General features: G+C 38.6%; 1 protein-coding gene across 1 annotated transcript; it reads right to left on the bottom strand.

Moving 5' to 3' along the window:
• Nucleotides 1-1,542: 1,542 nt before the first annotated feature.
• LOC145682220 (zinc finger MYM-type protein 1-like) lies at nucleotides 1,543-8,605 on the bottom strand. Its single transcript, XM_081753803.1, has 2 exons — nucleotides 8,495-8,605; nucleotides 1,543-3,783 (listed from the first exon to the last, which is right to left on the bottom strand). The coding sequence occupies exons 1-2, from the start codon at nucleotides 8,603-8,605 to the stop codon at nucleotides 1,543-1,545; spliced, it is 2,352 nt and encodes a 783-aa protein (XP_081609929.1).
• Between the last annotated feature and the right edge of the window lie 6,816 nt (nucleotides 8,606-15,421).

Consider the following 15,421-nt stretch of genomic DNA (forward strand, 5'->3'; position numbering starts at 1 on the left):
ACCCACATATACAGTACATACACTGTCATGCAATTTCTTCTAGATACTTCAGAAAGAGATCAAATAAACATTTCTCCTTGCTCATGCACCTGTCATAACATAAAGTATGAGTTGCAATTTTCATTTTGGTTTCCTCAATGACATGACAGTCGTAGATGATTTGACGTAAGGCTTTTTTAAATTCACAATTTTTTGTCATCCACATGATTTTCCTAAACAAAAGAACAAAGAAAGAAAGAAAGAACGCTAGAATCACAAGAATAGTATACAGTAAAATTCTAATTATCCAGACAAATAAGTTCTAAACACGATCCGGATAATTGCGGAAATCATAGAAGAACGCCATGCTGTTAAATAAAAATTTCTCAAAAGTAGCTTTTGTGTAATAAAACAATAGGCCAAACACGTTGAAAATTGGATCATTTTTACTACAAACAAACCAAAGTTTATAAAAGTAGCCAAGAAAGTTTTGTCGCTTTCTCACATACTACTTTCGAACATCGATATGTCACCTAAGACGTACCTCGAAGATCCAAAATAATCCCCATCAGTATTGACGACCTTCTGCCAACATTCTGGATGGCCATGGATTCCATCGCAGTAGAATTTGGTGGGCCGTGAAGCGAAGAGGGTATCAAGCGCATTTTGCAATTCTACTAGGAATTTGAGCTGGTGTCCTCTAAGATGATTGTTCAAGGAATAGAACAGATAATAATCGGACAGTGCAATGTCCGGGGAGTATGACAGATGCAATAGTGTTTCCCATCCAAGGCGTAGGATGGTGGCCCGTGTCATCCTAGTTACGTGGGGCTTAGCGTTGTCCAGTAACAGGAGGACTCCTTTACGATTCAGAAGTGCTGACTCCAGAGTTTTGAGTTTTTCTTGAACACGGCTCAACTGCTGACATGCTCTGGCCAGCTGCTAGCAGTTCTCGATGTACGATGCCGCGAGCAGTACACCAAATATACAGGAAGACCTTCTTCTGGTGCAGTGCTGGTTTCGGCTGTTTTGAAACCGGTTCATGGGATGCTAACCAATGACGATGGCGCCGTGGAGCTTCGTACAAGACCCACTTCTCATCGCATGTCAACACCCTGTCCATAAATAGCTCCTTTCTCAGACGAGACAGCAAAGAAACAGGTGTCTGCTCGTGTTGCCTTCTGGCCAGGGGTCAAATCATGTGCAGTGTTTCTTTCAGAAAAAATGTTCCGGGGGGGCACACGTAGTATACGGAGGGGCACATATTATTTTCATGCGGTCTCGGTATAACTTAGCAGCTTCTTTTCTAAAGTTATGTAATAATGTCAATATTGTTATTTCTTGTCCACGAAAATACTGAAGTGTATGATCCCAATCATCACCATAAAGTTAAAATATTTATTCATGGCCTGCAAAAGTTTTCTTTTTTCGGTTCGAAAAATATAATTGGCAAATACAATAGAAATGTACTAATAATATTAAATACAATAGACATTTATAAAAGTTTTACATTATAACTTCGTCCGTATGACAAAAATTCACTTCGTAGTTTGTTTTTAATCATTAAAGAAGACGTATTCTTCTCATCTTTGCTTTGGCGTATGAATTGATTACCTCATTGATAAAATTCGAATTTGGCACTTCTTCACCCTCAATGCTGATCAACATACAGTGCTTCAAGTTTTCTTCTGCCATACGAGATCGCAATTTTGTTAATATCCTGTTCATTGTGCTGAAAGACCTTTCAACACTGGCTGTTGATATAGGTACACACATGACCGATTCACATATTTTATGTAGATTTTCATAACCAATTTTCACTTCAAGTACTTTTGGAAGAACGGGGTCTATATCCAAACAAGCATTTTCAGTGCTCTTCATCAGTGACCGAAGGAAAAATTGAAATGACTTTATATCTGCCCATAACGGTTCCATATCAACATCGACGAAATAGTTGCACAGTTTCTTTACATCATCTACACACTTGATACTTAAAAACATGCCTATGTTTTCGAAGTAGGATGCACTTTCCATTAGGCCAAGGGCGCGGTCGTTGAATCTATTTGATATCTCTTCGACAACCTGCAACACATAACTCTTCAGGTCCTTAAGCGTTTTCTCAGGATCTTCGTCTTCCACAAAAGTCTTCGAAAATTCTTCAGGCTTTTGCATGGCCTCCAAAATCATAGTCCTCAATTCGCTATTGGTGCTACAACATTCATCCGCTATCTTCGTAAGATGTGCTTTAGTGGCATCGATCATAGACATCAGAGATGAAAATGACAAGGTTGCATTTTGAAGCTGCTTACTCAAGTGAGACAACGCACTTAGTAATGCATCCATAACACAAAGTGTGATAACAAAGCTTTTGTTGGTTATTTCGCTTAAAATTCCTCCCGCAAGTGACGCAAAATCAACCCCTTCTTTGTGAATATGCTCAAGAGCCAACAAAATTCCCGAGAAGCACCTTTTCACTGCATTCACAATTCTATAGTGACTTAGCCACCGTACTTCAATGCATTCAGGTACTTTTAATATAGGATCGTTTATGATTGCCTGAATTTCATGCAGAATGTTTTCCCGCTTAGGTGATCTACTAAATAGATTGTATATGTCTTTCAATGTATGGAAAAATCTTTTAACTTTGGGATTCTTGTTTCTGCACGTAGCAGCAGCAAGTGACAGCACATGAGCTCTGCAGTGAATATACGGTATATCTCTGCCAGCTTTTGTTGACAGAATCCTGCGAACACCAGAACTGTTGCCAGAAAAGTTAGACGCACCATCGAAACTAAACGCTATGAGATTTTCGTATTTCAAATTGTGATTTTTCATTTCAGTGTCTATAGCATTAGCAATGGTATCGGCTTTGCAATCAGGTATGGTCACCAGCGCCAAAAATGTTTCAACCGGAGCACTGTCCTCTACATATCGCAAACACATGCTAAGGGCCATTTTATTATTTATTGATGTACTTTCATCAGCCATTATCGAAAACTTTTTATCTCTGATTTTTTGAGTCACTTTAGAACGTAAGACTTCACCAACACAACTCAACAATTCGGAAGCAGTGTTCTTACTGCAGTAGTTAGAGCGTTCACTTTGTTCATTTTTCCACGTTTCTAGTTCTGAACTACACTGTACAAGCAAATTATTCACTAGTGCCTCATATTTTGTTGTATGTGGCACTTCTTCTTTAACCAAGAAGTACAATCCACGAACAAGCATTCCCAGCGATTGGCGGTTTTGATCTTTTTCGACTTCACTTTGACGAAGAACTTGAGAGTATACAGGGTTATTTTTTACTTGCATTCGCAGCCTGTCCATCTCAAGGCTTGCAATGTGCGCTTTTGAATGATTATGCTTTTCCAGTTTTCCGTCTTTTCCTAATGCATTTTTATATGCTGTGAATGGATGAGTCACAAAAACACCTCCCGTTTTCTGCTGCACATTAGGGTCATTCTTCATATATCGCTCACAATATTTACAAAAGGCACCTCCACGTACTTTGTCCTCGTACAGCCACTCATACTGTTGTTCCCACTGTTTATTATACAAACGCTTCTTCTCAACAGAACAAAGATTTTGCTCATTTATATTTGCCCTATCATCTGCACACTTTGAAATACATTTCGACTGCTCAACATCAATACTTACATCCTTCTCTTGTTCTAGTCCGTTTGCATTTTCCTTACACTTACTTTTATCTGGCGTATTATCACTTAGACTTGTACAGTCAGTCGACAAGGAATTCGATGGGCCAGGGTCCACAGATATTTCAAGCTTAATGTCCAACTTTCTTTCCTTTATAACAAAATTCAAGATGTTTGACTTTCGTTTTTCCTTTTCTTGTTAGAAGACATACTGAACAAATCACTCACCAGTAAACAAGACACACTAATTGAAAGCACAAAACTATAATCGCCAATATTAACCTAATCAGAATAACTTACATGTGTTATTCGTTTCAGATATACGTGCAACACGACGTTCAATTGTTACTCTTCCGTTCAAGGTTGGCAGTTACAGACAGAAGATACCACCTAATTGCTAAATATGAAAAAGAAAACAACTATCGGCACGAGCTTTAGAACACCTTGGTAAAGTAGCAAGATTAAAACCGTTTGTTTATCTGTTTATTGTCTTCTGAAAATATTTATTTCCCACTGCTGGTACTATTCTATTTATTATATTATAGATGTATTACTTTGGTCTCTCCGGGGGGGCACTCTCGGAGCTCCGGGGGGGCAGTGCCCCCCCCCAAAAACATGTCTGGAAGAAACACTGATCATGTGGGACCCATCGATCCAACTTATAGTGCTTTCCAAGTTGAAGGAGTGCTGCCGAATGGTTTGTCCACTCACACTAAATTGTAGTCCTAGTTCCTCACATGTCTGGACAATGTTCGCTTCAATTTCTGCCTGAAGATCTTCATTTTGTACACGTGTTCGTCTTCTGGAACGTGGTGCGTCTTCGAGTGTTTCGTCACAGTCCTTAAACATGTTAAACCTCCGCTGCACTATTCGCGTAGTCATAACACCCTCACCAAATGCTTGGCATATCTTCCACCCCCCTGCAACGGCGTTTGACCCCAGTTTGAACTCGTACTGCATACACACTTTATGACGCTCTTTGGACGTCCCATGTTCACTCTGTCCTTACGCACGTTCACGGTGTAACTGAACTGCTACAACCAACTAGTATGTTGGATATACTCACGCCAACAACTGACCGTCTTATCTCCATTCGCATTCAACTCACGATGTGAGGGCCAATGGAATACAGGCCTCCACAAAGAGCGACAGAACTTTCTTGGTTACCTTTATAAAACATACACTACAGTAATAGTATAGTAAACATTTCTAAAATCAAAATAAATTTCTCGGATTTTCTTACAGTATCAGCATACAGAAATGCATTGTGAAATGGGTGAAATACCAACTTACAATTTTTCAGACATAGACTTTGAGAATTCCAACTAAACAAATCTACAGTTGGTTTAAATACGGTTTTCTTCTTGTAAATCTGTGGCCACCCAGACGTCCGACGTTTCCACCCAAACTGATCTTGTTCTAGATAAAAGTTCACAAATTCCTACCCCAATGGCATCGACCAGGAAAGCTCACAAACTTCATGTGTTTCTATTAATGATGGTCTTTGGCGAACACAAGTGAATCGCCGCCTACCTTTTGTTGCCGGCCTAAAACTTAGCCAGTGTATACGCCAGCTCAATGATACAGTTCTTTCATCGAAAAGACCAAAATCTACACTTGTTCGTAAGCCACCACATGCAGTTTTTTTTTTTTTTTAATCTGATATGGTGGAAGACGAGCTTATGGATACTGAATAGACGGTACTTGACCCACGTGGAGATATTCGCAACAATCCTAACAATCACGAATCTTTTCTGACTAAATTCATAATCTTCTTTCTCGCTGTCTGCGTCCTTATGTGTCAAAGCATTGCAGTAAAAGATAACTAAAGGGTTTAATAGAGTATAAACTCGTCAGAATCTCAGAAAAAGGTAAGCTATACGTATTTCTTATGACGGATCGTCAAAGCTTAATTGAGCGACCGTGTAAAAGATGTCATTTATAATATAAAAGATGCCACTGAGCCCAAACTGTTTTGTTAATCTTTTTTGTATAATTTATACTCAAAACCAATTGCATCATTTTGTAGTATTGGAAGACGAATAAACATGAAATTATATTTGAAATGTCTAAAACATGTTACCTTGATTAAGATCTGTCACTCAAGTAATCAAATAAGTGAATGTTCGAGCTCGAAAAGAGGGCATCATTGATCCACTATGAAATTTTGCATAATCCTGCAGCGCTGGTGCTATGCTACTTCCAGGAAACGGATCTGTTTGAGTCTGTCCGATTAAGACTCGGACAAAAATCATAATCAGAGTGATCCGTTTCGTCACTGTTCTCGGACCGATAAATTAATTTCAAGAAATCGCATCCTTCTGTTCATCGCTTTCGTTCTACGCTAATTAACGTTGAAGCCGGAAATGGTTGATTTTTACCATTTCTGGTTTGATTAGAAGAGAAGAAATGAAACCCATTGCTGCGCGGCGCAGCATGGATGCAGAGGGCAACTGCCTTCTCATTTAGGCTAATCGCCACTCGACGGAGCCCCACTTTAGTATAAAACTTCCTTGCTCCCTATGATAGGATACGAACATGTATGTATAACTGAAGCATGGAATAGGTTTACTCTTAAGTGAAACAAAAATGTGATCTGGGCAGAGTTCAGTAAAATGCCTACTATTAAGGTTAATTCACCCAGAGTGTGCCGTTCCCATATGGTACCCAGTCCGTGAAGTGGTACACGAAATTTCTTTTCAGATTTTGATATTGAAAATTCATTGGTTGTCTTTCTCTAATTCATAATATGATCTGCTGTGCCCCGACAAGCCACTTTGAAAAGAAACCAGCCTGGTCGTAGCCTGTCATCCGCGATCCTTCGGCTTTCTTCGAAGCACACGAAGCGACACGAAGTTTTCTCCTTGCAGTAAATCTTACAAGGCAGGGTACCTCGGTGTAACACACCAATTTTCATAAAATTACACAGACATACAGAACATCGAAAAAGAAGTGACACGTATATATATATATATATATATATATATATATATATATATATATATATATATATATATATATATATATATATATCGGCCAACAAACGCATTAAAAGGGTCAAATATGGGCATAAATATGGGGTCAAAATGAGATTATGTGGAATATAGCGAGAACGAGAAGAGATATCGGAAAAGTTTAAATGTACAAATACTACCCATAGTCAGCTCAAGGCAATGAGGTAGAACACACCCATGCAAAGAAAGCGGAACATCCGGAAATGGACCAATCACGTGTACAACATTGTCACAATGCGTTACTGAAATGAGTGAAGAGGTTGACAATGAGCAGGAAGAAAGAAGAAACGGAAACAGAAAATACGTGTTTTTGCTTTGGGTACATATGTCGTCCGTAGGCGATAGAGACGCAGATTGATTTTAATGCACGAAGATGGGAGAACACGCAGGAAGAATGCAAACGCCATTCGTATAGACAACCAGCAAGAGAGTAGTGCGCAGTGGGTTGCATATATCGCGTAATGGGAACAACGATGAAATGGATGTTGAAAACGAAAATGTGTGTAGGCAGTAGTAACGCAAAAACAAAAATGTTACTATTACCGTTATGTTTACGCGTATTTCATAGTGATGTAATGTTGATACTCATGTGTGGTACTGATACTACTGTTGCCGTTTATCTTATGTATGTGGTCTACCTGCTATTACATTCTATTGCCCTATGCATTTTTGTTCCATTACGTGAAATATGCACCTACTGCGCATTACTGCCTCACTCGCTCTCTATACGAACAGCGTTTGCATCCTTCCTGCGTGTTCTCTTATATTGGTGCATTAAAATGAATCCGCGTCTCTCTCACATACGGGCGACGTATTCGCCCAAAACAAGAATACGTATTTTCTCTTTTCGTTCCTTCTTTCTTCCTGCTCATTGCCAACCTCTTCACTCATTTCCGTAACACATTGTGACAATGTTGTACACGTGATTGGTCCATTTCCGGATGTTCCGCTTTCTTCGCATGGGTACGTTCTATCTCATTACTTTGCGTCGACTATTAGGTGGTATTTCGTATATTTAACCTTTTCCGACATCTCTTCTCATTCTCGCTATATTCCATATAATCTCATTCTGACCTCATTTTTATTGCTCCATTTGACCCTTTCAATGCGCTTGTTGGCCGATATAAAAAAAATACGTGTCACTTTTTTCCCGATGTCTTCTATGTTCAATCTTATCAAAATCGGTGTTACACCGATGTACCCTGCCTTGTTAGAAAATGGTGTAGAAAGCAGCAGCAGCACAGTACCCTATCAGGGATTTTCCCAGGATTTTGATTTCAGGGGATGTAGATTTTTCCTGGAGTGGCTGTTGCAACTTCTGCATATTAGGTTTCTACTATATATTTTTTTACCATATACACACTTAATGTTTATACGAATTTAATGTTAAAATGTATTAAAGAACAAATATACCAAGTTAAATGAATATAATCTAAAACCTGCTCGCTACTTGCGTAGCCTACTTCTCGAGTCATATTGATAATATGCTTACTTACCGTTAAACTATTGCAATTATTAAGAAAAAACTAACACTCATGACTTTTGGAAGCAGAATTAGATTTTCAACCATCTCTCATATGCACACATAAGTCCATAAAACACATATTAATACCAAATACACAGGAACTTCACTTTATTTGCAAAAGGCAGCTAGCAATCCAAACACTAATCACCCTGTTCGCTTGCAGTTTAATTATACATAATTTAAGGTTGAAATAAACGACTTTTCACTTCACATTAAATTACTATACTTGCAGTATGTGTTACCATGCACATTTAGTGGTTTCCTCTTGGTTTCTTAAGCCAGCGATTGTCAGTTCTCTCAATGAAATCGTTGAATATGCGAACACTTCCTTCATCATCTTCCCTTGCATCTGGAATCTTGAAACTCTCGATGTACACTCTCATAAGAGCATACACATGTTCAGGGAAGAGTCTAGCTCTTTCAGAGCAGAACATTCTGTTCGTTGTCAAGAAAGATCTCGTCACAGAAGCTGTTCCAATGGGCAGAAAATGTATCTTCCTCGCAACAGTCGAGTAATTATAAGTTAAATTACACAAAAATCGCCACTAGAAATATCCTTTGGCAACCTCTTTTTCATTCTACCTAAGTATACTCAAAAGAAAGTTCTTCCTTCCGACACTTTCAGTAGAGAAGACAGTTTCTTGAAGTCTGGTTTCTCTTCTTCTCTTTCAAACTTTTCTGAAACGTGCCCAAAACCTGAGAATCGTCGTTAAATCTCAGTCTAACATTTTCCACAATTGTCTCGCTGTATTTCTCAGAAACACGCAGCATTTCAGCTTTGTCAACATCACTCACGGAAACAACACCAGCTTCTTGTGCAGACTCTTGCTGACAGATCGAAAATATCATCTACTTTTAGACATAGTAAAAATTCGAAATGCACTAATTTAGTGATGGATAAACTAGGCTTCCGGGTGAGATGAGGCATCCTGAAAGGTGCTCTTCGTTCCACAACATGATGCCTAATCTTATCCTATCTATTTAGCGATTTATCGCTAAGATCGGCAACATCAGCACCGAATTACGATGTATAGTGTTGGCAGTCAAAACACGCAAATGTTAAATAAGTTTTAATAATGTTCCTTGCTAAATAACATAGACAAAAGAATACTCTCCATTATCTATGCTAAATCAGAATATATCTATAGACTAGAAACAGAAATAAGGACAGTAATAGGAGAGGAAATATTCTGTGAGTGTCGCTAATTCTGTAACCATAAAGCTGCGCATCGGCCAAACAAAGCAGTTTGCCGTGGTTGGGGTCCTTCTTGGAGCGTGGAAATGGTTGAGGAAGGGAGGCAAGGAAATGTGAGTTAGAAAGAAGCAGATGTTGCCTCGCAAGCCATGCCTCCGTTGCTCAACGGCGCACCTAGAAGAAACCACTCGCTGTGTTGATATGTACCTTACGGTTTTCCTTAGTAATACAAATTCTGTACAGTACAACTGACTAGAACAGTGAATTATCTTTGGCAGTATTGTCTTGATAGTTTAGAGGTATGGTAGGATGGTGTTAACTGTAAACGTCTAGGGGACGTTCCTTGTAATCTCGGGAAGTGTAGAGGAGGTGTAGGAAAATCTATGCACCCTACGTGTGAATTAGCCTTAAGGCCCCTTAGACTTTAAATTGTGTCAAGTATTGTCCCCTCAATTTCACTATACCGAAGCATAATGAATTGATTTTGAGTTTAACGTCTCTTTCAGCAGCGAGGCTATATGAGAGGGAACCAACTGATTAACGTGGAATCCGAACCACATGAGCTCCCGCCGGGAATTTAATCCGGGTTTCCCACGCCAAAGGGGCGTATGCTAATCGCTTAAGCACGAAGGAGCTCTACTGAAGCATAAATGGGCACACCATACTATTTCCAAGAGAATTGAAAACTACGAGGTGCTGCTGCCGATCTACCATTTGAACGAAATATATTTCTCTAAGATGAAGTATAAATGTAATCTGCGCACTATTTCAGTGAAACGCCAAGTGGGAAGTATAAACTTCGTGTTTCATAATTTTCTAGGGACCCAAATATTAACGTTTGCCTTCCTAGGAAAAGTTCCAAGTTAACGGCGCTAATCTTCGGACACTTAATCCATATAAGAAAAACATTTTTAGATATCTCCTACGTTTTTGCTCTGACACTTGTCGACAGATAGACGGACGGACGAACATGACCATTCTATAATACTTCCAATATTTATTAATAGCATAGTTTGGAAGACTAAAGACCAATGTTTGAAATATACAGTATAATAAAATGAATATACTAACATATCATTACATTCAGTTTCTCCTTTTTTTATGTGACAGATTAAAAGTTCCCAGTACCTACAGAGAAAACAGGAAATGTAAACTTCGAAACTTACAAATATATCAAGCCTAAGCTCTTTTGACTAACATATAAATTAAAATATATCGCCTACGCGCTGACCTGAACAACATTAGTGATCGATGCATATCAATATTAATGATTGATGATTCACTAAAAGCCCACCAGATGTCAAATGTGATTTGCAGTTGAAGTGCTGAGTCTATAAAGAGTTCATTCTCACATGGGAACTTAATCACCTGTACGCTTTATTCTGAAAATAATACAAAATATACTACATGAAATTTTTAAATAATCTTATGAACATGTTTATTTAGCTAGTTAGGCTACGAAACGTATACAAACATGAGAAAAATCTCACTTTTTCAGATAATTGAAGCAAAGAAGATTAAATACACATACGGTCGAACAGTAAATCTCGATCGAATTTATAGCTTTTAAAGAAGTTGCACACTTAAACTTTGACGATTGCAGAAAATAAAATTTGGAAGTAGAGTGGGACCTGAATGTGCCATCAAGATATTCGGTTGGTGGGACTAACAAAAACCCTACTCAGAATGGGCGGCATTCGAACCTCAGACTTTCATTAATGCATTCAAACTTAATTTTCACTCCCTCTTAATTTCCGATGGGAGCTACTTTCGTCCATGGCTCATACAGCTTCAGTGTTAAACGGGACGAGAAACTCGTCAGGTCATTACTGATCATGTACACCCATTCATGTTAGCCAGCAGGACAACGATCCTTGTCATAAGGCCAGTGTTGTGCTGCAGTGGTTCGAGGAGCACAGTGTTTAATATCAGTTCTACGATGACCCCCAAATTCACCCGATCTTAACCCAGCTGAACATCTTTGGGATGTCATTGAACGTCAGATCCGAGATCAAAGGCCACTTCGGCGGAATTTACAGGAATTAAGTAACTTTGTGAGCAGATGTGGTACGGCATGCCTGCAGCCACCTATCAATATTTATTGCTTTTATATCAAACTGCATTGTTGTTATCCTTCAAGTTAAAGATGGACATACCAGCAGTGTCGGACTGGCCAAGTTGAAGGCCCTTGGCGATAGTCTTTAGTCCCCCTCCCCCACGGACTACAGGGGAGCATTTCTAAGTACGAAGTTTTACTGGCTCAGGGAGCCGTACTGATATGAGCAAGGAGACTCGAGAATTCTTTCGGAAAGATGAAATTAGGCTTCCGCAATATTTTTTTGTAGGAATACTCAAGAAAGCATTCGGGATCGCGAAAATTAGACCAAGGCCTACAGGTCCTACGCCTCGAGGTCCCTGCGGGGCCTCTCGGGCCTCGGACTCTTGGCAATCGCCAAATAGCCAACGTGGCCTAGCCGGCATTACACACCATACATTATTCCTCGTTTTATTACGAAGTTTTTGTTTGCTTGTTTTTTGAACTAGACTGGATAATTACAAGCCAGATGGTCAATAATCTTCTGTACATTAATAATGCTTGTGTAACGGTTTTGTCAATGAAACATCGCCTTCATCAGATAACGGTGTATCTGATGAAGACGATGCTACACTGTGGAAACAGTTATACAAGTGTTATTAATATTTAGTGCTTTAGCCAGTTTTGTTTTATTAATACATGTTAAAACTTTATCCAATATATTATGGTGATCTCTGTAGTTAAAAAGAAACTGACTATCTTTATTCATCATTATTATTATTATTATTATTATTATTATTATTATTATTATTATTATTATTATTATTATTATTATTATTATTATTATTATTATTATTATTATTAGAGGAGAAGGTCTAAATACGGGCAGTGGTCTAAATATGGGCTAGGTGACGTTCTAGACTTCTGTATGCTTCTGTAGCACTACCACCTACTGACAAAGGTGTGAAAGCATTATTCAAGAACGAAGCGTGATTCAGTTGGCGACGAACAGTTGGGTCTGGTTGATCAACTTGCCTGTTTTGCCTGTGTGCAATCGTGGGAAAGTTTTATCAGGTATGTGTTTTGTATTATTTTTGACCATAGGAAAACCCAGTTTGAAAAATTGTAACAGGTAAGTTGTATTATGCAGGGGTAACACTTGTAGTTAGTAGAAAACAAAAGGTAAATAATATTGTGTATGAGTACTGTTGCGTGACAAAGCAAAATCTACGAATGGTCTAAATACAGGCTACCTTGCTAGGTCTCAATATAAGCTAGTAGTCCATATTTGGACCATCATTGTAAAATTCTCAAAACTATTTCTTTTGTTTCAGCATGCCAAGATTGAAACCCAAGTATACTCCAAAAGGCAAGAGAAAGATATGGAAGCAAGAGGACATGGCGAGTGTTATTTGCGCCGTAAGAGAAAACCGCATGGGGACGCTGAAAGCAGCAAAGACTTTTAATATGCCACGTACAACTCTGCAAACGTTGAGCAAGAAACACAATCTAACTCCCATTGAAGCAGCAACGGCAAAACTTGGAAGAAAACCGATATTAGGGGACGAGCTTGAAAAGCAATTGGTAGAATATCTACTCCTCATGGAACAAAATTTCTTTGGATACACCAGGAGCGACTTGCAACGTATGGCGTATCAACTATCACGAAATGGTCTTCAACATCCATTTAGGGACACAGAGGCTGGAAGACCGTAGTTTGATCTTTTCCTTCGTCGGCACAAAAAATGTTATTTCGCTTCGTAAACCATGTGGAATGTCTTTTGCTCGCGCTTTTGGTTTCAACAAGGAAAATGTTCAACAGTTTTTTCGTCTGCTCGATGATGATTGTGAAAAATACAAATATCCTGCAGAGAATGTCTACAATGTGGATAAGACGGCCCTTACAATTGTTCAAAGCATATTCCCGTCTATAATTGGAAGGAAAGGTAAAAGACAAATAGCAGCTCTAACTTCTGCAGAGAAAGGTGCAACAATCACAATTATTGCCTGCATGAGTGCCGTTGGAAAATTTGTGCCTCCCATGGTAATATTTCCGCGAACGAACATGAGTAGTCAGTTAATAAACGGAAGTCCTCCAGGTTCCACTAGCACATCCTAGTGGGTGGGTACAAGCCAATGTATTCACCAAGTGGTTTTCTCATTTTGTTGAGAAAGTTCGTCCGACTGAAGAATCACCGGTTCTGCTGATTCTTGATGGCCACTATAGTCACGTTCGAAATATTGGTGTCATTGAGATGGCGCGTAATCATCACGTTACCATAATTTCATTGCCACGACACACAACTCACAAACTTCAGCCACTAGACAAGACCTACATGGGTGCCTTAAAGGCTTATTATAGTGAGGAATTAAGGCAATGGTTTCGTCATTCGCACCGACCAGTTACACCTTATGACATCATGGAGCATACCTTAAAGTTCAAACTGGGGAAATAGCTGTAAATGGTTTTAAGTCCAGAGGAATTTTCCCACTGAATCCAATTATTTTCAGTGATGCAGATTTCATAACTTCTGAAATTGAAGCACAAAAAAACAAAAATGAATCCAACCCTTAAACCTACTGCGGCCCAAGATCCGAGCCAAAACAACCATGCTCAAGATCCTGTCCCTTCTACATCATCGTTTGAAGGTTTTTTCTGCCTTATATCTCAAGATACTCACAACACAGTATCTGGTACTTCAAATCTAGTAAGTCCATTTCATATTTCAACAGTTCCTACAATTAAAAAAAGGCTCAGCAATCGAGGTAGAAAACCAACACGTGCTACTGTTATAACGGGTACTCCTCACAAAGAAACAGTTCTTACTTCCTTACAAACGTCCCGTAAATGCAAGAAGTCATTATCGTTGACTACCGTTGACCACAAATCTGCAAATGTAAAAAGGAATACATCTGGACAGAAAAGAAGACAAGGAGCTCTGGAATTTGTAAGACAAGAATCAGATTCAGAAGAATGTACGATGGTGATTTCTGATTTAGATTTTTGTGATGATGAAGATACTAACTTAGATATGCCTGTTGAACACGAAAAGCCTGATGACGAAGACGCAAATTGTATATTCCGCAATAGGAAATTCTCTGAAGATACACAAGGGGAGCTATGGGTTAGATGTATAATGTGTTCAATGTGGGCACATAACGAATGTGCTGGTGCGGAAAAGAAAGACTACATCTGTGACTTTTATAAATAGACAGTCATCACCTCTACATTATTCTTTCACCTTATTTTGTACCCTCAAACATTTTTCTTAGTTCTTTGTGGCAAGTTTCGAAGGAAGCCCATATTTAGACCATACTTTCAAAACTTAACATTATGACCTCTCTCAGAAAACCGTGTTTATTATTGTTAGTCTTGGAATGTTCAGCTATATTTGTAACTCTGTTATAAAGTTAACATCTCTGAACATATTTGGAGTTGTTATTTCGTACATTCCTTAGAACATTTTATTGATATTCGAAAAATAAAAATGGTATTTAGACCTTCTCCTCTATTATATTATTATTATTATTATTATTATTATTATTATTATTATTATTATTATTATTATTATTATTATTATTATTATTATTATTGGATTATTGATGATCCAGTGTTGCCAACCGTAGCGGAATTCCGATACGCGTAGCGACTTTTCGTTGTCTTGGCGAGAAAGCGGCGAGGGACAAAAATATGGAAAATGAAATTTTTGAAAATCTATCTTAAAACTTCCATTTTCACACGGTTTGAAAGAAGTGTATAAATTAGGATAGAAAACATTTATGCCTTTCTAAAGTGCTTAATATAGTTTTATAGAGGGAAAGTACACAAATCTCAATAAACGGGATTGTCCCGTTTTCGAGAACGCTGTATGTAGGACGACAGAAGATTGTGAGTTAACGTCCCGTTCAGCAGCGAGGCTGTGTGAGACGTGGACTTACTGATTAACGTAGAATCCAAACCAAATGAAGAAGAAAAGAGGAGAATTGCACAAACGTTCATGCCTGCTCCTGCTGCTGCTG

The sequence above is a fragment of the Thermobia domestica genome, chromosome 3 (genome assembly GCF_964235325.1).
Source record: "Thermobia domestica chromosome 3, izTheDome1.hap1.1, whole genome shotgun sequence".
In the NCBI taxonomy this organism is placed as follows: Eukaryota; Metazoa; Arthropoda; class Insecta; order Zygentoma; family Lepismatidae; genus Thermobia; species Thermobia domestica.

What these genes read in the sequence shown, in the direction of transcription:
- LOC145682220 (XM_081753803.1), bottom strand. Translation starts at nt 8,605, where the DNA reads ATGTTCTGCTCTGAAAGAGCTAGACTCTTCCCTGAACATGTGTATGCT. An exon ending in GGGAAGATGATGAAGGAAGT is followed by an intron (nt 3,784 to 8,494) that starts GTTCGCATATTC and finishes TTTGTTATAAAG; the next exon opens with GAAAGAAAGTTGGACATTAA.